Source organism: Galeopterus variegatus, unplaced genomic scaffold (assembly GCF_000696425.1).
Source record: "Galeopterus variegatus unplaced genomic scaffold, G_variegatus-3.0.2 Scaffold168, whole genome shotgun sequence".
NCBI classification, from domain to species: domain Eukaryota; kingdom Metazoa; phylum Chordata; class Mammalia; order Dermoptera; family Cynocephalidae; genus Galeopterus; species Galeopterus variegatus.
This window is the reverse complement of record NW_007726279.1, coordinates 127,926-149,965: the sequence shown is the minus strand read 5'-3', so window position 1 is coordinate 149,965 and position 22,040 is coordinate 127,926. Positions and strand designations below refer to the sequence as shown.

At 50.3% G+C, this 22,040-nt stretch overlaps 1 protein-coding gene across 2 annotated transcripts in view; it reads right to left on the bottom strand.

Annotated features, from left to right (window-relative positions):
• RIN3 (Ras and Rab interactor 3) overlaps positions 1-21,735 on the bottom strand; it is a 33,376-nt gene extending 11,641 nt beyond the window's left edge. Inside the window, exons 1-3 of one of the 2 annotated variants that reach the window (XM_008594874.1) lie at positions 21,690-21,735; positions 20,467-21,468; positions 15,942-16,250 (exon numbers count right to left, since the gene is read on the bottom strand). In XM_008594874.1, coding sequence (XP_008593096.1) covers positions 15,942-16,250; positions 20,467-21,442 — 1,285 coding nt within the window. In that variant the 5' untranslated portion in view covers positions 21,443-21,468; positions 21,690-21,735. Of the gene's footprint in view, positions 1-15,941; positions 16,251-20,466; positions 21,525-21,689 lie in introns of those variants that run through there. The other variant, XM_008594881.1, reaches the window with a different exon arrangement.
• Between the last annotated feature and the right edge of the window lie 305 nt (positions 21,736-22,040).

The following is a 22,040-nucleotide window of genomic DNA, read 5'->3' as shown; positions in this document are numbered from 1 at the left end:
TAATAATCAGCACAAACACATGCCAAACAATTTACAGTTCTTTCAAAAGTGTATTTCTATCTGACATGTTTTACAAAGGCCTTAGGTGACCATTGGGGAGTATACCTAATAAGCAGTAAATTCTAAAAAATTTAAGTATCACAAGAAATATTAAGCACAAATAAGAAACAACCTACAAAACTGCTTCTTTAGAGCTACAAATTTGGCTTTGAGTTTCCTGGTGGCCAAAGTAAAGAAGAAAACATGATGAGTTAGCATTTTTCTAATTGTCTGTGAGAAGAAAAAAGAACAGTTTCTTGGGGAACCAAATTATTTTTCCAACCCCTAGCTCTAAAATAATTTTTTCACACTGTCTGTGAGAAGAAAAAAAAAAAAAAAAACAGTTTCTTGGGGAACCAAATTATTTTTCCAACCCCTAGCTCTAAAATAATTTTTTCACATGTGGCTTCATTGGGGGACATGAAGACACATGACTGGCAAGTTCCTACAGCACACACGAGGATGTTTCACCCCATTGCCTCAGAATGTGGCTCAGGGTGAGCTCTTCCAGGGTAGGAAAGCACACTCCATAGTTAACTACGCACGTTCACATCTGTTCCTTACACCGATTCCATAATGTAAGTGTTGTTCCGCCCACCTTACTTAAGAAAAGACTGGAGAGTTTAAGTGACTCTCCCTCGGCCAACCACATTCTGAACTCCTGAGAGGTGCAGAGTTAAAGGTTGGACCTCTGGCCTCAGGCCTGTGTTCAAATCACAACTCTACCACTCACTAGCTGTGGACCGTGGGAAGCTCCTTCCCTCCTATAATTTTGCCCGAGAGGTTGAAGAATGAGGTGCCCATGGATGTTTGAGGGTTAAATGAAAAAACATGACACAGTGGTCAGCACCCTGTCAAGCCAAATTGAGGACTAAGGCAAAATGACAAATGTCTGCACCTATAGATACTTATCAAAATACCCTCCCAGATTTTGAACCAAGTGAGAAAAGTTAATGAACGCTCTATAATAAAAAACATGACCATATATAAAGTCCTGTGTTGCTAATCTGTTTGCATGCCATGGTCAACCTTCATAAACTCTCATGGGACCAGAAACCCTGGGCTTATTGGATATGACTGTTCCTGTTGCACGATAACGCAGGGTTATAAAACAAACACCAGCCTATCTTTCCTTAAAATGCTGATGTTTTGTTCATTGTGGATTTTTTGCATTAATTTTTATTTTTCAAAATATTGCATTAAAATATTACTTTTCTTGCCATATGACCCAAAAGTGTCACTCCTAGTTATATACCCAAGAGAAATAAAAACATATTTTCACACAAAGACTTGTATGCAAATGTTTATAACAGCATAGTTCATAACAGCCAGAGTGGAAACAGCCCACATATTTATCAACTGGTGAATGGATATACAAAATGTGGCACACCCGTACAGCAGAACCTATGTGGTAATAAAAAGGAACAGAGTACTGATGCATGCTGTGATGTTGATGAACCTTGAAACATTATCCTAAGTGAAAGAAGCCAGTCACAAAAGACTGCACATTGTACATATTATATGATTCTATTTATAGATAATGTCAGATTAAGCAAATTCACAGAGAAACAGAAAGTAGATTAGTGGTTGCCAGGAACTGGGGGGAGGAAAGAATGGAGGTGACTGCTAATGGGTACAGAGTTTCTTTGTGGGGTGATAAAAATGTTCTGGAATTAGAGTAGTTTTGATTGCATAATCTTGCAAATATACTAAAAACCACTGAATTATTTTAAAAAACTGTGAATACATGCACACACATATGGTATATTATATATATATATATATATATAAATTTATCTTGATTCCTGAGTTTTTTTGGCATCCCCTTCTGTGTTGCACCTAAGGTGAGCATCTCACTCACCTCATCCAAATCCTGGCCCCACGGGGGTGCCCAGGGCAGTGGCTGGCACAACACAAGTATGTGATAGGTGGTAGCCATTATGAGTGGGCACTGGCATGGGGCCCAGCATGCAGGGAGACAAAGGAAGTGAGTCAGAGTTGGTCCCTGCCCTCAGGACCCTCCCAGTCTAAAGCCAATGGCCGTGCCAGGGATTGTGATTTGGGGTCATGTACAAGCGACCAAGGATGGCCTGTGTTCTTTGCCTGCTTGGTCTTGTTCTAGCCTGGTATGAGTGCCCAAGACTATAGACTGTTTCCCCTCCAGTCTCTGTTTCTTTTCATAGTAACATCACTCCTGACTTTTAGCTGGGACATGGCCACCCACAATAAAGACTATATTTCCCAGCTTCCCTTGCAGCTAGGTACAGCCATATAACCAAGTTCTGGCTAATGGGATTTGAAGGGGAAGTGACATGTTCAACTTCCAGGTCATACCCTTATGGGGGAGGAGCCTGTGGATAGAGAAAAACCTTGAGGATGGTAGAGCAACAAGACAGAAGGAGCCTGTGTCCCTGAGGGCCTCGCAGAGGAGGTGTCAGGCCAGCTTGCACTGGTACATGAGCATTAAATAAATTTCAGTCCTGTTTATCTCACTGTGGTGTGTGCATGTGTTAACAGCAGTCTGTGCTACACGCTCACTTCCACAACATGTGAGTGGGAAGTGTCTCCAGTTAGTGGTCAGAACAGCCAGGCCAGAGCACCCTGCTCATTCATTCATTCATCCATTCACTGAAACCCTCTCACTAACCATCATGTTTCTCAGGTCTCACTTGCCTCGGGTCTTATCTGTAATAAGATCTGATTTTTCTGGATTCCAGTGGGGAACAGAAAGATGCAAGTAAAATAAAGGGTGCGAAAGAGGGGGAGCTTCATGTTGAATTTAGTAGCCCCTCCAGAGGCTTCTGTTCCCAACGCTCATGCCTGGCTTGGCCAGTGTCTTCACAGGGTGCTGGGTCACATCCCAAGAAGCACACACAAGCACAGCCTCAGTGGGCTCCAGGTGGACACGTGTCTGTCCACATGCCCACACCTCCATGGGCACAGGCCAGGCTGGCACATCCTCTCCTGGGTCCTCCCCAGCACCTGCAGTATAGTGTTGGCACTGTGGAGGCCTCCGAGAACGTTCATCCAGTGAATGTGAGTTATGCTCCCAACTCGCCCTTGTTTGGTTTTCCAGAGAACAGTGTGCCTGTGGCCTGCCTGTCTGGTCACAGTCAGTTTCCAAATCTGCAAAATGGAACCAGCAACACTGGCCCTGATGACCTTTAAGAGTTTTTGAGAGAATAAAATTAGAAAAAACATGAAAGTCATTCAGAACCTGTAAAGTGCTATGGAAAAGAGAAGTGGTATCAAGATCTAAGTTCTGCTTTCTTGGTGGCCTCAGTTATTCCACCTGTGAATTGAATGGGCTGAAGGGGTTAGCCACACACAGCACTGAAGAGCAGAGTCAGACAGACCTGGAGCGTAAATCCCAGTGCACAGCTCACCAGTGGTGTGATCTTGGCCTAACTGCTTTACCTCTCTGAGCCTGCCTTCCTAGTTGTGTGTGAACTGACAGATAACAGGACCATCCAATGGGGTTCGGCGAGAATTCTATGAAATGATCTACATGGACAGTCCCCACAACGCTCCCATGGAAATGTCTACTAAGGAAGAACATCTACTCTTATTCCAGCATGTTCTAGGGTCCTCTGATTGTTTGCCACAAGGTTTCTGTATCCTCCCTGCACAATTAGTGAATTTGGGAAGCCTTCCCATCACCTTTATGACCCTGAGACATGACTAAAGAGTTCCTGGAGAAAGGTTATTTTGTGCTTGGAGTTGTTTTTCATGTGGATAATTTAATTACGGAACCCTGGCATACAGGAGATCTTTTTCTTTTTTGATTTATGAGTTAAGGAACAAGGCAAGGTCAGCAGCACAAATGTGAAACACAGTCCTGTGCCTTCTGGCATTCACCCATAACTCATGCATTGGGTTAAAGCTGATTGAATTTTACTCTGCCTCAAAAAACATAATTTTTTTTTCTTGGTATTGTATTAATAACTCACCAAGGAATACAATCAGGCAAGAAATTTTGCTTTGAAGTAGTGGTTCCCAACCAGGATGATTTTGCCCCCCAGGGGACATTTGGCAATGTCTGGAGTTGCTTCTTGGTTGTTACAACTGGCGGGTGTGTGGGGGGTGTTACTTGCATCAGGGCTGGGGATATTACAAGACATCCTACCCTGTACAGGATGGCCCCATGGCTAAGAGTTACTCAGCCCAAAATGTCCACAGTGCCAAGGGTAAGAAACCTTGCTTGATGGGGGAATGACCTAGAGCCAAAGGTGGCGGGCCAGAACTAGATGGGGGGCCACAGTTTGCAGACCCCTAATCTAGAGGAAAGGATTTATTATCTTATCTTATCAAAAGAGGATTCGATGAGGTCCGTAGGTTTAGAGTCTTAGAGGTGGGCCATGGGGTATGATGGAGACAGGAAGGGAAGGAGCCGGCCCCCTAGGACTGTGGCTTTTTGCCTTCCAGATATGGATAGTCCATCACCCTTTTCTTCTTCTCCCTACGCTCCCCTTGAGGAATCTTGGTCGACCCCTCAGGAAGGGTTTTGGGGCCCATCTCCCTGGTTCCCACTATACTGAGATCAGCCACCCCACCGCGGGGGCCTCCCCCAATCCCATGTCTGTCTCTCCGGCCTCCTGTGAGCACCTCATCCCCATCTCTGCAGTGACACAGCATGGCACGTCAAAGGCACACAGGAAGTGGTACTGGGTGAATGAACGAATGGATGAATGCTGAGCTCACAGCAAGACCCTGGAGCCCTGACTCAGACGGACCCAACAGGTGAGCACCTCATCCCCATCTCTGCAGTGACACAGCATGGCACGTCAAAGGCACACAGGAAGTGGTACTGGGTGAATGAATGAATGGATGAATGCTGAGCTCACAGCAAGACCCTGGAGCCCTGACTCAGACGGACCCAACAGAGACCACACTAGTCCTTCCCCCATCAGGAGCCAACCCAAAGCGTGCATCACCTTTTCCTGGAAACCAACCATTCCTGGCACTTCTCCATTTCTGTCAAGAAGCCCACTTCCCTCCCAGTCCTGAGAGGCAAGTCCTGGGAGGCCCCTCTTCCTCTGGCCCTCTGGCCCCTCATGGCCAGTCAGGCTAGAGCCCCAGGTGACTCTTCCTTCTGACTGTTTCCTGCACCCCCGCCTTTTGCTCTCTCCAGCCCTACTACCCTAAGCCTGCCCTCCCAGCAGTCAATGTCCTTAGATTGACTCATCTCCTGAGACTAAAGCTCTGATCATGCTATATCTCTTCTCAAGAACCATCAATGGCTCTCCATTGCCAAGAACCAAGTCCAGATCTTGTACCCTGGTGTTCAAGGCCTTCCAGGATTGAGCACATAGACACTTTTCCAACACGATTTACCTACTCTCCTCCAGCAAACTGTCTGGTCAATGGCCTCAGAATAGGTCGCCTCAGAATAGGTCACCTGCCCTTAGCTTTTGCCACACTCACCTACCTGGCAAGCCAGAGTCTTACACCTCCTACACAGCATCAACATCTGTGTGACACTTTAAAAGGTGAAACATATTTTATAAATATCATATCAATGAATTATTATTATTATTATTTATTAATATATCAATGAATTCTTAAACCAATTCTGTGAGGTGTGTTAGATTCATTGCACCCACTTTACAGATGTGGGAAGTGAGTCTCAGAGAAGTTAAGCTACATGCCCAAGGTCACATGGCTAGGACGCGGTGAACCTGGACTGGATGCAGCTTTTTCTCACCCAGAATCTCATGCTCCTGCCACTTTGACACTCTTTCTTTAAGTTCTACTTCTTCCGTGAAGCCCTCCTGGACTGCCCCAGTTACTGGTGTTTACTCTACTTTCCAACTTCCATCTCAGGATGACGTTCTGCCTCCACCTCCCTCCCACAGAACATTCCACTGTGCTGAATCATGGGCCATTGCCTGAACTCTGAACACACTTTCACTCCTGTAGGCCTTTGCACCCACAGTTCCACCTGCTCTGGGCACCCTCCTCACCTTCCTGTTCCCAACTTCTTCTTGTCCTCTCCCACATCCTCCAGCACAGCTGGAGGTTTCCTGCTCCAGCTCCCAAACACCTTGACTGTTTCAGAGCCTGCACTTTTCCTCACACCATGAGCTCCCTGAGGGCAGGGATGGCGGCTGTATGAGCTGGGACGAGTCATTAAACCTCTCTGAGCCTCTGCCCGTCACTGCTTTTCCACCCCCAGCATGTGTATTCTCACTGAGCACCACTCTGTCCTCCCCAGGGTTAGAGTTGTGGTTAGATGCTGGGATCTGCTGTGGGCCTTAGACAGAGGTGTGCTGGGAAATGTTTAACAACCACTCTCCAAAGGAGGGAAGAAAGCTCGAATTTGACGCATTTGCCAATTTCCATGATATAAATATTTCCACAATGGCCAATTCCAGCTACCAACATGAACATGGAATTGGGAAGAAATGCACACAAGTGCTCCCATGAGCTGGTATGGGCTGCCTCTAGCACATGATTGGCCTTAGATTCATCAAGTACAACCTCATAGTGAGGAAATTGAGGCTCAGACATGGGAGAAATTTGCTCTAAGCCCCACAGCTGGTTGGTAGTGGAGCTGGGACTAGAATCTGGGTTGCTTGTCCCTGATGTGGGTGAGAAATGTCCACATAGGCACACTGACCTGACAGCTACTTGGAGACGAACACAAGCTTCAAGCATCATTTAAGTGCACCAGCTCTCAGCACATCCTTCCGGCGCAGCTAGTGCTGGATTCTCCTTCCTGGAAAGCCTGGAGCCCAAGGCTTAGGGCTCAGACTTATGTACAGAGGCACCATGGGCAGCACCACTGGGATACTGGGACACAGTTGCAAAGCAATTCTCCTGTGATCTGAACATCTGTCTTGGGTGGATCCCAGATCATGTCCATGTGGCTGTGCATTCAAAAGTTCAGCTGGCGGCAGCCTGCACTTCCTGGTGGTTTCTGCTTTCTTTTTTGCCAAGTTACATCTGTTTGCCATCTGTAGGTATGTGCGGGAGCCAATCACATTTTAAAGAGCTGGTTGGGGGCCTCATGCATATTCCATCAGTTGGGAGATTTTGGAGAAGGAAAACTCCCTTTCAGATAAAAATGAACAGAGGGGTGCTTACTTGGGTCACATAGATCATGAGGATTACAAGGCTCCTAACTCTGTCACTTAAGTAGGTACATTATGGGGGCCACTCACTAAGCTACTCTGAGCCTCAGTTTCCCACCTGAAAACTGGAGAATAATAATAAAAATCACTCAGTTTGTTACGTAGGGCTGTTGTGAACATCAAATGGTGGCTGAGATAAGGTTTTGTCACTTTGGAAGCATTGTTTGAAGAGGGGTTAGCAAATTTTTTCTGTAAAGGGCCAGAAAGTCAATATTTTTAGTTTCACAGGCCACACGGTCTCTGTGCCAACTATTTAATTGAGACACTGTAACATAAGTAGCCCTAGACACTGTGGAAATGAACGGTTGTGGCTGTGTTTCAAAACAATTTATTTACAAAATCAAGTGGTGGGCCATAATTGGATGGGGGAGCCGTAGTTCACAGACCCCTAATCTAGAGGAAGGGATTTATTATCATATCATAACTTCCTGCCCCCCGCCCCCATTTGTTGACTGGGCTCTTACTGAAAGCAGGTGGCTGATGCAGCAATCCTGGGGCAGCACAAGGTTCACAATGGCTCTGCTTTGGTCCCTGTCCTCCACCATGACCCCCATGTAAAGCCACTTCCTTCCTCCAGGAAGTCCTCCCTGAAGACTCCTTCCCCCCCACCAACTAGGTTTGATGCCCTTATGATGGGTTTTCCTGGTCCTGTCATTGCAGAATGAAGAAAGTAAACATCATACATTAATTCAGAGACGTCTTCTGTGACCACCCAATCCAGAACAATAAACTCCTCTGACACTCCTCAGGCCCCTTTCCCTGTTTTATTCACCCTAGTAGCATGTTTTAGCATCTGATGATGTATCTTTGCATTTCTATTTACTGTTCACTGCCTGTCTATCCGCACTTAGAATGTAAGCGTTATGTGGGCAGGGACTTTATCTTGCTCACTGATTATATCCAATGTCTCAACAGTGCCTGGCATGTAGTAGGTGTTTAACAAACATACTTGCTGAATGAATGAGTGAATATTGTTTATCACACTGCATGATTGCTGCTTGTTTAATGCTCTGTTTTTTGCTTGCATTGTAAACATCCTAAAAACAGGGACTGGGTCTTCTTGGGTTTTGCTGTTAACATCTATATTGTCCATAAATGTTTGTCGAACCGTTGAATAAGTTTATTCGATAGAAACACAAGATGACAGGAAGTAGACACTATTTAGAGCAGCGAATTTTAAATTTATGTTTGCAGTGGAAGCCTTTTGTTAAGGAGTATCTTCTGCACAATTCAGCTTTCTTAGTTGACTCAGGGTGGGCGTAGCAGGGCTGGCCTGCTCATTTCCTCTCAGTTGCCCCTTCTACCACCCCAAGGTGGCTCCCAGCTATGTCTGTGACCCCTAGAGAGTTCTCTGGAACCAGTTTGGAAACCACCCAGCTGCACAGATGAAAGAAGTGAACCCTGGGAGGAGAAATGGTCAGTTGGAGGTCACCTGTAGAGTCTGTGGCTGACGTGAGGTTAAAACACAGCCTCCTCTCCCCAACTAGGCTCCCTGAATCTGTCCTTGGTTGTTTGCACATTGCAGAGATGCTGGTTAAGTCTCGGTTCTGCTCTGAGCAATACCACATCCCTGAAGAAATCACTCCAGCTACCCGGGTTCCTCTTCAGAGAGCTCAACCCACAAGCCAGTCAGCTATGTAGGCTGTGGGCTCAGAGGCCTGAAGCCATGAAGTCCCAGCCTGGTTCGAAAAGGCACAGGTTGCAGGAGCTGTGAAACTCAACCCACGACTTGGGTCTGTCTTTTCTGAGGTCATCTATGACCCCAGAACATCCTGGGGAGGCAGGCTGGAGAGGCAGGGGCGCAGTGGTTCAGCTCAGGACCTGGATTCGAGTCTTAGTTCACCACTCACCTGCTCAGGTGGGAAACTGAGTGCGCCACTTAACTCAGCTGGACCTCAGTTTCCTCGGCTATAAAATGGGGAGAATGATAATGTCCACACCTCATGGTGGTTGTGAGAATGAAATGACAAAGACAGATGGAAAGGGCTTAGCATGGACTGATAAAAGTTAGACATGATCATTATGAAAGCTAGAAGGGTTACGTCCTATAAACCTCAGAACATGACATCTTAGAAGGCCTGAGCTCCATTTCTGTTGTGGGGTGGAAAAGCAAGGTTGTGAGTCACTTCCAGGACTATGCTCCTTTCTGCCTCTCTCTCTCTGTCACCTGGATGTCAATGGCTAGGGGGACCTAGGAAGCCTCCCTCAGCATGGATCCCTGAATGACTATGTGGAGCAGAGCTCTTCACCCCCATCCCTCCTACATTCAATTGGACTTATACAAGTGAGAAGTAAACTTCTATTGAGTTAGTGATGATAGGGTTTATCTGTTACAGTAGCAAGTGTTTCCCTGACTAATTATCTGTCTACCTATATATCTCTTATCTATCTCAAAAAGACAAGAAAGCAATTCACCAAAATACTACTGATGAATTTACAACAATAAACACTGGTGACTTTTGTCATCAGAAATCAGTTAGGGACCTCCCTCTCTGACCTCTCCTCCCCCAGCTAATGTCACAAGGCACATTATTCCATGTGCCTGGGGTCCCCCTCAAGAGCCCTCCTCCCATCCACTTCCCCAGCCAGCATCCCTGCCTGAACCAGCTGCAGATTCTTGAACTTGTGGCCTCTGCCAGGAAGGTAGATGGTGAGGGACCCGGGACTCCATCCCCATCCCTTAGGGCCCACATCTAGCCACCTGGCTGTCGTGCACTCCAGCCCCCAGGCGAGGACCCAGGCTCCATTTCCAGAAGCGCGTGTGACGGCAGGGTGATCACAGACTACTGAAGGAACCAAAAAGTCAGCCTGCTGGCCTTCGACGTCCTCTCCTTACATTAGAAGGTTCACACCCTGTATCCCTCCTTCCTTCTTCCTCCCCGCATCTTAAGGAGGATTTCTTGGATTGAGTCTCTTTCTCCCCAACAGCAGGACTGGCTCTGAATGCCTGGTCTCAGACATTGAAGAGGTGGGAACGACTTGTTTGTCAAAGTAATAGGAGAGATGGATCTAGAAGTTCTAACTGCTCTCACCAAGCCTCATGAAGCCCATGAGGCGCCCAGACCGTTCTGGCTGCAGGATGGAGGGCCAAGTTTACCAAAAGCCGTTTGCCTCGTGAATTCCCCAATCCTCCTGACCCAGGACCCTAAACTTGTGATAGTGGATAATGCACTGGATTGGGATTCTGAAACCTGGGGCCTATTCCCAGGCTGGCTGCTTAGTATAGTGGTAAAAGCACGGGCATGGGAGTGAGATAAATCAAGGTTTGAATCCTGGCCCACCTGCATTATGGGCATAATAGCAACTCTTTTTGGAAAAGACGGCATGGCTGATTAACTCAGACCTTGTGTGCCCAAGTTCACCCCTCTTCTCACTCTTTCAACAGGTATTGCCAGCAGCTGGACCCTATTTTATTCTTGTTTCATACAGGTACTGCATCAAGCTACTACTGCCAGCATCATGGCAATGGGAGGGCAGGCAGGTGAGGCATCTTCCCCTGAGATGAGGGGCCTGGGACATCCGCAAGCAGGACTGGCACAGGACGGGTGAGTAGGGTGAATGGGAGGGAAGGGCTCTTTTCTGTTTCAAGTTGGTTGGTGGTGGAGGCAGGCAGGACTCAGGCTGGAGTCCTGCCCCTCCACGGGATCACTGGCGGATCCCAGGGCTCAGTGCAGGCTGCTGGTCTGAAGACCACACTTTGAGTAGCAAGGCCATGAACCGCACGAGCTGCTGGGAATATCTGGCAGGAGGGAGGTGTGAGTTGAATGCCTGGGGCCTAGTCCTAAACTCTCAAAGTCCCAAGAGAATTTAAAAGTCATGATTTGGGGCCGGCCCATGGCTCACTCAGGAGAGTGTGGTGCTAACACCAAGGCCATGGGTTCGGATCCCATATAGGGATGGCCGGTTTGCTCACTGGGTGAGCGTGGTGCTGACAACACCAAGTCAAGGGTTCAGATCCCCTTACCGGTCATCTTAAAAAAAAAAAAAAAAAGTCATGATTTGATCATTACACAATGTCCATATATATCAAAATGTCACAATGTAACCCATAAATATGTGCAATTAATATGTGTCAATTAAAGACAAAAAATAAGAATCATTTGGGATCTGACTGAAAATGCAAAACCTCAATCTAATCATGAGGAAACATCTGACAAACACAAAATGAGGAACATACAAAAAAGGTGGGGGTAGGGAAGAAAACTAGTATTCCTCAAAAATATCAATATCATAAAGGACAAAGAAAGGCCATGGGAATATTTCAAATTAAAGGAGGTTAAAGACGCTTGACAACTAAATACACTACCTGGCCCTTTACTGGATCCTGAACTGAAGGGGGAAATACTAAAAAAGACCTTACTAGATCCAGCGACAACCTGGAAGTTTAGATGGCAGGTTAGATAAAAACATTGTGTCAATATAAATTTATGAAATGGACAAACTCTACTGTGGTTATATAAGGGTTGTGTACCCTACAAACTTACATACATTCCATAAAATACTTAGCAAAGTATTTAGTGGCAAAAGGCCCAGTTGTATGTAAGTTACTCTTGTATGATTCAGGGAAAAAAAAATGGATGCAGAGAGACAGAGTGAGAGAGAGAGAAAGAGAGAGACAGAGAGAGAGAGCGAGTACGTAATGATAAATCGAGGGGGGTAAGACGTTAACAATCCACACAAGGTATGCAGGTGTCCCTCTTTCAATGTCCTATTTTTATTCTTGGAGATTTTGAAATTTGCAATTATTTCCAAATTAAAGGTTTAAGAAAAACAGCAGCAGAACTGTTTATTTCAAACAAAATCCCATGTGGAACCCTGTGGGTAAAACAGGTACAGGCTGGGTTGTCTGGGGTGAGGCTGGCCTGGAGCCTAGCCTGTCTTGTGTCCCTTTGGTGACCTCTGGGGTGCCTCGTGGAAACCAGCTGGGAAACCACTCAGTGGGTTCAGCCTCCACCTTTCTGGGAATGTGGTAGGGAGGCAGCTTTTCCTGCATCCTGACATCTGAGCACCCGCACACCGATTCTGATCCTCACAACAGCCCTGAGAGAGGCATCCCTAGCCCCATGTTATGAGTGAGAAAACCGAGGCTTGGGAAGTAACTTTCTGGGCAGACGCTGCCCAGGTGCTTTCCGTGTGCTGACCCACCCCCTGCATGGCAACTTGAGAAGCCCACTTTATACACAGGCAGAGGCTCAGTGGAATTAATGTCTGAGGCTACAGCACTGCAGCTGGGGTTCAAACCCATGACTGTGGACAAACCCAAGATCCCCTGCTCTCCCTGGCGGAACCTGCTCCATCCCAGGTGAAGTTGCAGAGGCTCCAAGTGCAGAAGCCCTGGCCTGCTAGAGCAGAAATGGAACTGGGATGAAACTCATCCAGCGGTGGGAGGAGCACACAGATTGTTCCCTGATGAGAAACCCATTGGTTTCTGGCAGGGAGTTTTCACATGGAACCTTGACCCTGACCTGACATCGTGGCTCAGGGTATCCCTGCCTGGGCCTGGCTTCTGATCAGCAGAGACATCCCAGCCTCCCCCATCTCTCCCATGAGGCTGGGCACTATAAGTGCCCTGGTTCTGCTCCGTCCTTCCAAATGCCGTGCCCAGGCCCCCCGTGCTAGCAACTGCCTTGATTTCCCCTCTGTTTCTCCTCGAGTCCTGCTCATTGGAAATTTTTAGTTAGCAAATTCATTGTTAGCAAAAATCATGGTGTTTGATTCTCACCACAAAAATGGTGACTAAGTGAGGTGGTGCATATATTAATTAGCTAGATGTAGTCATTCCACAACTCATATATACTTCAAACCATCATGCTGTACATGGTAAACCCATACAACTTTATTTGTCAATTAAAAAAAAATCATGGTGCTTGAATGTCACTGCAAAATGACTGGGTTTTTAAAAGAATGCCAGGAAGCCACAGGTTCCTGGGTAAGCCAGGACTCGCTCAGAATGGAATTGCCCGTTGCCAGCCTAAAGCTGTCTCTGTAAATGTCTCAGGGTCTGTAGAGCCCTCGGCCCTGATTTTACCCCACAGCCCAGCAAGTCCCAGGTGCAAATGGTTCCCCTAACTAGAAATTCAGCCAGGGAAGGAAATAACTATAGTTATTAAGTGCCGGCCACTGGGTAATATGCAAATCAGACTCATCTAAACCTCAAGACAACCCCACAAGGTGGCATGGTTGTACCCATTTAACACAGGAGGAAACTGAGGCTGAGCCCCTAAGTAATCTGAAGTCACACAGCCGAGAAGGGGCAGAGCTGGGAAGAAAACCTGGAACTTGTTCCTCCCTGTTCCTTCAAGGTCCCAGAGCCAGCCTGTCTGAGGCTGCTGCCAGCACAGGGTGCTACGAGGACTCTGTCTCCGGTCGCCTTTCCAGCTTGATCTAGTTTTACTGCTGCTCCCCCTGCACACCATGCAGGTCTCCCCTGAGCCTGCCTGTCTCCCACCTCCAGCTGCTGCAGATCTAGGACTGCCTCACTCTGAGAAGGTCTGAGAAGGCTCCTGGCTTATTCCTGGCCAGTCCTTGGCAGGGTCATGGTCGGGTCTCAACCTCAGTTCCATGTTGCTGCTGCTAGGTATGGGGACACTTTCCCAGGGTTCCATACCTCTAGGACTGACCATATCAAGCTCGTTGACAGCTCTGGGTTCTGCAGGCTGCTTGCTGCCCCCCATCTTACTTCTTTGGGGATTTATTTTAGGAGGTTGCTCAGGTGTGGTGCTAACATCGTGGGCCTGTCCTCTGGGCTCCAGACTGCACAGGACACCTGAGCTCCAAGTCTAATGTCCATGCTGTGAAAACAAACATTTCACTACATCCTGTTTCTGCAACAAGGCTCTTTTTTCCAATCACCTTTCCAGCATTATGATCAAGTTAAACGTGTAGTTCTAACTCAGTGTGGCATCTGCTTTGGGGGAACACTATTCATTCCAACAAATGTGGGTTTTACACAAAAAAAGTGACCCCAACCCCAAATTGTAGCCTGTACCAAGTCTGTGAGGGAAGCTTTATCAAGGGGAGGGGACCCAGAACCATCCCTCAATTACACAGCAACAACTACTTTCTGTTGGCCTCTGGCCAAACTGGCCAGCTCTTCTGAAGGAACCTGGAGAGAATCGCTCTCCTAAAATAGCCACGCATGTTGAGCCTGCTAGGTGCTGCGCATTGAGGTCAACATTTTACAAATGCTGTTTCTAATATTCACAAGTGACAGAGTATGGATTCTGAACCATCAGGGGTCTTAGTTTCCCCTCTCTGTGAAGCAGCTTCCTCAGGTGAAGACAATGGGCCTTAAGGGGTTAAGTCAGTCATTCAAATTTACACAGGTAGTAAGTGACAGACAGGAATTTGAACTCAGGTCTAGGTGGCTACAGAGGTGACTATCCTTCCACTCTCCATTACCATGGCTGCCATGTACAGATACACAGGCCGCTCACTGCACAAGGGCATCCAGCTGAAGGGGGGACTAGGGGATGAAATCCAGCCAGCATTCTGTTCTTTAAGGTGAGCACCGTGGTGCAGTGATGCCTGCTCTTGTCTGCCTGGAGGAGCATCAATTATAAATGGTCCCAGCGATTCCTTCCCTGCATCCGCACCCCTTCAATGTGACTTTGCAGCTCTTCCCATCAAGAGGGGACATGTTCCTCGACCCCGGCATCTGGACTGGTCTTGTGACTAAACAAGTCAATGAAATGTGTCAGAGTGATGTTGTGCTGGTTCAGGGCCAGGCCTCAACGGGGCTTGCAGGCTTTGCTTGCTCTCTAAGACCCCAGCTACTGCCATGGGCATATGCCTGTGCTAACCTGCTGGAGGATGAGAAACTCAGGGTTCAGTACCCCCCATCCTAGAGCAGCGAACATCTAGTCAACCACCCAGCATATGAGCAAGGCCATCCTAGACCAGCCAGCCTCCAACCAACTCACCTCTGACCACAGACCCGTGAGCAAGCCCAGACAGGCTAAGGCATGCCTGACCCAGACCAGCATCCCTGCCTGACTGACCGTGCACTCGTAAGTCATAAATCAGTGCAAACTCTTTAAGGCAGCTATGAGGAGTTGAATTTTGTCCCTTTCAAAAGTCATATGTTGAAGTCCTAATCCTCAGTCTCTCAGAATGTGACCTTATTTGGAAATAGGATCCTTGCTGATATAATTTGCTAAGATGAGGTCATACTGGAGTAGAGTGGGCCCCTAAGCTAATATAACTGGTGACCTTATAAAAAGGGGAAATTTGGATGCAGACATGCACACAAAGAGCATACATGTGAGGATCTGAGTCCTGCTTCCACAAATCAAGGACCTACCAGAAGCTGGGAGGGAGACCTGAAACAGATCCCTCCCTAGTGCCCTCAGAGGGAGCACAGCCCTGCTGACACCTTGAACTTGTAGCCTCCAGAACTATGAGACAATACATTTCTGTTGCTTAAGCCACCCAGCTTGGAATATTGTGTTTCAACAGTCCTAGAAAACAAATAGAGCACCTTTTCCTAATTCTCACAAAGGCACAGTATGGCTGGCTTCCGTGCCTTTCTCCAGTGGGGCAGTCAATCATGGCCCTCCTCATGGTCCCAGCTAAGTCCTGGGATGTGCCCAGGAATCCCATCCATGACCAGTCACTCCCCAAGGGGCCCGTGAATCTGGAAAGGCTTCTCCAGTGCCAGGGGCCTTCCAGAGGCTCTGGAATCCTTGTGGGAGAGGGGATACAGACCCAATGATACCTTGGTTCCTGTAGAAGGCTCCTAGCCCAGGCCCCTCCCGGCTGCCCACTTACCTGGGTTGCCGAGGGCCATGGAGTCATAGATGAGCTTGCAGGTCTTGAGCAGGATGGAGATCTTCTTTTCAGGTGAGTAGGCCTTGTGCATGCTGGTGAACTTCTGCAGGATCTTCTCCATGACGGGTACTTCTGGTACACTGGTGGTCACACCCAGGTCGGTGGTGGTGGTGGCCAGGATCACCAGCTGGTTCTCCTTGAGCTGCTGCAATGAGCCATCCTTGCTGTGGATCTCATGCAGGCAGGAGTTGATGGCTTCTTTCAGGGGCTTCAGGACACATTTGTACAAGGCAGACTCTACAATTGCTTCTGTAGGTGAGCAAGAGGGCGAGGATAAGGAAACCAGCAGCAGGGATCCTGCCACCTGGCCCTGTTGTCCAACACCACAGCTGTCCCCACCTCCTGGTCCTCAGAAGCGGGTATACTCACAGCCCCAGCAGCGATACCTTGTGGTTCTGACATGTGAGAAAGTGTAGTACATTCAACAGAAAGCCACATGCAAGGACACTGGCGCAGGACCCTCCAGGGACTAATACTAACAGGTCACTGTATCCTAATGCTTTTCACAGGGCCTGGCACAGAGTAAACTCTCACAGGGCTGCCTACCAGCACACAACTTCAGAGGGCACTGTTCACACTGGAGTTGTGCCGTGTACAACCTGGGCAGCTGTAGGCTGAGGGCCTGAGGGCCTAGTAAACGATGGGTAGAATTATTCTTGATGTCTCTCTTTCAATTTCCAAATCCACCTGACTCTAGCCTTGAAAATACAGTATATCCAGAACCTGACTTCTCACCACTTCCATGACTCCTACCCTGACCCTGTTTGGTCAGGTTACCATCGTCATCTCTTGCCTGGGTTTTGTCAGTAGCTCCTTGCCCTGGCCCTTATATTCCATTCCCAACCCAGCAACCAGTGTTATCCTGTTATGACATGTTTGACCAGAACATTCTTCCATCCAAAAACCTGCAATGGCTCCCATCTTATGTTAGATCAAATCAAATCCCCATTCTTCGCTGTGGCCTACAAGGCTCGGCTGTGATCTGGCCCTGCAACCTCTTACTCATCACTTGGCTTGCTCCCCCATGCTCATGCTGACCCCAACCTGCCAGGGCTGCTCCTGCCACAGGGCCTTTGCATCTGCTATTCCTTTGCCTGGAGCAGTCACCTCACAGCTATCCATGTGGCTTGCTTCTTCACTACTCAAATGTCATCTCATCTGAGAGGCAGTCCTGATTATCTTGTGGAGCGGGAGTCACAGATTTGATCTCACAAGAACTCTGCAACATACATGCTATTATCTCCACTCTAAACATGGACCAATTAGACTCTGATGGGGTGGGCTGTGGGCTGAACAAGAATTTGAACTCATGTCTACTTGATGCCAAGGTGACATTCAGCTGCTTTGGCTAACACCTGGGCCCTACATAATCTCCACAGGAAGAGGCTTGGCTATTGGCCCAGTAAGGGGAGGTCCTAAGTCCTGTCACTATAGGGAGACACCTGAGCTGCCCTATCCCTGGGGAGAGGCGGGAGGGGCTCATACTCCCATGGTTGTGTCTCAGCAGAGGCTCAGACAGCCCTGCCCTGCCATGCAAGGCTGGGGTTGGCCCATGTCTGGATTTGGGGCCAATCTTGGCCGTCCTGGGTCCCCGTCCTGCCACCTCCCTCTTCCCCTTCAGCAGGAGAGCACATGGCTGGCCTCGTACCCCTCATCCCTCTCCTGTCCATCCTTCCAGGCCCACATCTTCATTCCATTGCCTTTGGATCCTCTGCAGCTAGAGGAGCATTGAGCTGGGGGCAAGGACTTGTGCTTCCCTGCTGCCCCCGGCCTTGGCCAAGTCCCCTCCCCTTCCAAGGCCTGTTTCCCCATCTGCAAAATGAGAGGGCTGCATCCATGCCCTCCAGAGTCCCTTCATGTCTGAGAGCCACCAGAGCTCCTCCAGGCGCCTCCTCTCCAGACTCTGGCCCTTCACAGCCACACGTGTTAGGACCGTTCCATCTCTAATTGCTCCTGTGACTTGTCTGCTAAGAGGGTGGGTTCTGCTGTCTATCCTGCACATGGGCAGAGCTTAGAAGGAAGAGACAGAACAACAGAGCATTAGTTCATGGAAAGGGTCGGCCTGTCCGGGTCTGCAGCCCAGCACTGCCACCAGCTGTCATTCAGCTGGGTCACTGAACCTCTCTGAGCCGTGGTTTCTTGGGAACGACAGTAACCCAGGCCTATGGGTTTAGTTCATGGTGCGGAGGCCGACATGTGCGGTGTCAGGAATGGTGCTGTTACTGTTGATGCTGACTTCAGTCCTCCCCTCTGGGGAGCCCTTCTCTGTCATTCCTGCAGTTTCAGCCCTCCCCACCCTTGGTGGCTCAGCTCAGCAGCCACCCTATCCCTGCCTCCTCTGGGTCACTTTGAGCCTTTCATGCTCTTCCGTGCCCTCCCATGCCCTTCTACGCCCTCCCAGGCTGCACGGTGCTCGGGCTCAGCCCTCGGACCCGGGATGATCTCATGCAGTCTCATGACTCTTTTTGTGCTGATGGTTTGCAAATGTCTATCTTTAGCTCACCCATCTCCCCAGAACTGCAGACTTGAATCTTTTCTTTTTTTTTGTCTTTTTTCCATGTCCGGCAACGGATCGCGACCCTCAGTGTTGCCCCCGTACCGGACCGGGACCGGCAACGGGATCGCAACCCTCGGCATTGCCCCCGCGCCTCGCTCAGCCAGTGAGCGGGAACCGGTCTGTATGTGGGATCCGAACCCTCGGCGGGAGCGCCGCCGCACTTCCCAAGCAGCGCACTAGCGCAGTGCGCCACCGGGCCGGCCCCTAGACTTGAATCTTAACAGCCTGCTAGACATTGCCACCTGAGTGTCCACCAGTGCCCGCAAGATCACACGTCCAAAACCAAGCTCCTGAACTCCTCCCTAGCGCCTTCCTCTGGGAGTGGCGGCTGCGTCCTTCCAGGGCTAACCCTGCTGTTCTCATCCTGCTTTCTCTCTCTCACCTCCACATCCAGCCTGTTAGCCAGTCCTGGGGCTCCACCTTCACAGCAGGTGCAGCAGCCGACCTCACCTCTCCACCTGCCCTGCCTCCACCCGCTCCCAGCCACCGTCGTGGCTTTTCTTGATCATTCCAGCAGACTCCATACCTGCCACGCTGCTCCTGCTCAGTGTCTTGGCCAAAGCGATGCTGTTCTTATGTAGGTGAGATCACGTCACTGTTGGGCTTGACCCTGCCACGGCCTCTCCCAGGGAAAGCCAAGTCCTCAGAGAGGCCCACAAGGCCCTGCACAACCTGCCTCCCCAGCTGCCTCCTGACCTCACTTCTTGCCACCTTCCCTTTCACTCATCTGTCACCTTACTCACCCCACTAGAATGGAAGCTGCCCAAGGGCAGAGCCTCACCTCTTTTTCCCCAGCACCAAGATGGTGTCTGACCCAGAGGTGGGGGTCCAATGACTCTCTGTTGACTACCTGCTTATGTGGCCCACTCCCTCCCTAGATAATCAGCTGTGTGGGGACAGAGTCTGTGTCACTGTGACTCAGCATCCCGGTTTGGGCACTAACTCTCGGGCTGCCATTGGTGGGCCTAGCTCATGCTGCCCAGGTCCCGGCAGCCCCTGAGCTTCCTGCTTGCACGCCCCCTCCACCCCCAGGGGCCCTGTGCAGGTGCACATACGGTGCTGGCCTCCTGAGGAGGCAGCTGCTGGTCCCAGATCTCAATTCCACCACCATCACCACACCTGAGAAGCTGCCATCAATCCTATACCTGGCAAACACCAGCTTCCAGGAGTCAGCTACCAAGATCAAATAGCCCTGGGAAAGTTAACACATTAAGCTCTTTTTCAAGATACATTCACTATGCATCTAGTATGCTTCAGGGTCCCAAATGCCCTTTACTGTGTCCAGCATTGACCCTTTAATTGTTGGAAGGGGGAAGACAGGCTAGGGGATGCCAGGGGAGGTGGTTCTTGGAGGGCTGGTGCGGTGACTCTTTACCAACTAGTTCAGAAGCAGCTCGATGTTTTAACAACTGCTGTGGCCATAGCAGTGTGATCTGACTGAATATCTTGAATATACACATAGGTGTGCAATTGATCACAACATAAAATATCTTTCTTACTGTGAATCACCATCCAAAAATGTATGATAGTTATTGATGAGAGGCTGGTGGGGATGGGGGATGGCTGGGAGGCTACTTTAGAAGGGGTGATCAGAGCAGTGAGCTGTCTTGGGTTGGTTCCCTAGGAGCAGAGTCTGAGAGAGGGAATTGGGTGCACTTGATATATTGGGGCAGAGCTCTCAGGAGAAAGGAGTGAGGAAAACAGGATGAAATGAGGAAGGACTTGAGCAAGAGTGAGGTCTCAGCCTCAGCCTGCTCCCCGGGGGCCCCTGTAGCATAACCTGTACCATGCGGTGGTCCTGCCTTAAGATGAGGGGGCCAGTCTTGTTCCCCCCATGGCAGGGAGTAATTGGCTGTGGGGTGCCAATGGCCTCCCTTCCACCCACGCCCGCCCCTGCCCAGCACTGACCAAGCTCCTCCTCGGAGTGCAGGCTGGGGTCCACCAGGGTCTTGAGCTCGGTGCTCTGCAGCAGGTAGCTCTTGAGCTGGGTCATCATGGTGCGGATCTCCTGCAGCATCTCGGTGCTGGAGGTCTGGCGTGCCATCATCTCCAGGCTGTACACCTTGTAGTCCTGCACCAGGCTGCCGAAGTACGAGGCCTTGTCCTGCGCCAGCTCCACCACCTTCTTGAACAGCTTGCGGTCGTTGGAAAGGAAGGCGCGGAAGACGCTGCTGAAGCTCACAAAGCTCAGCCGGTGCCGCGCCTTGTCCAGGATCATCGAGGGCTTCTTCTTCACACTGGGGCTGCTGAACTGCTCCATCTCCTCCTCTGTGCTGCTGGTTGAGTAGGAGTCCTGGTCCGGGGCCAAGGTGGGCACTCCCAAGCCGTCTGAGAGGGAGGCCAGGGAGCCCTTGAACTCTGGAGAGCTCTGAGGGTGGGCACTGGCCTGGGCCTGGAGGCGCACAGTCCCCTCTTGGGAGGCAGGACTTTGGCCTTGTCGGGGTGGACCAGGCGTGGGTGTCTCAGAGGCTACCGCCTGTGTGGAGAGCTCAGCGCTCTCCAAGGGACGAGGGAGGACCGAAGCCAGCTGCCGCGAGATCCTTTTCTTCCTGGGGGGCGGGACGGGGGGTTGTTTGGTCTTCCTCGGAGGCTCTGGCAGGCCGCCCGGATGGCTGGCTTTCGCCTCTGCTTTCTGGCCTTGCTCCGTGGTCCCTTTAGGCTTGTCCCCAGGGCTGTCTGAGGCCACCTGGGGAGGCAGGCTGAGTAGGGTTGTCCTGGAAAGAGCTGGCTGGTCCCCCTCTGCCGCCATTCCCGCACCTTGGTCCTCTAGGGATGGCTTCTCAGAGATGCGTCGTCTGGGAGGAGCAGCTGGAAGGCTCTTCTTCACAGGTAACGGAGGGACAGGGGCCTGCTGCGGGGGGCTGGGGACTGCCTCTGGCTTCATCTCTTCCTCCCTGAGGGGGCCCAGGCCTGTGGCAGGGTGTGGGAGCCTCTCGCAGGCTGTCATGGGGGGCTGGCTTGGAGGGTCTGGGGGACCCGGGGCATGAGGTGTGAGGTGGGGGGCAGACACCGGGGGACAACTGGGCAGAGGACAGGCAGGGGCAGGAGCAGGGGGCACAGGAGGCTGGGCTGGGCCAGAGGGCTGGAGGGGCGCCGCTGGCGGAGGGGGCGGTGGGCGGCGCGGGGCCCACCTGGAGGTGGGCGAGGTAGCGGCAGAGGTGGCAGGCAGCGGGCGCGGGGGGCAGCTTCCAGGAGGCGGCTGGTCGGAGGGCAGGGCGCGGCCACAGTCCTCGATGAAGACGGGATTCACAAACCACAGGCGGTCATTTCCTACCGACAACACGATCTCGCAGGAGCAGTTTGTGTAATGGGCAGCAGACCTGAGGCTGGAGGCTGGGGGGGATCCGGGGGCCGGGTCTCTTGGGGGCTCTGCAGGGTGGCCACCTCTCCGTGGGGGGTTCAGCGAGGAATCCCAGAAGCCTGTGGATGCAGGAGAGGGAGAGGCATCAGTCCTAGAGCTGGCCCGCTGCAGGGAAGGGGCG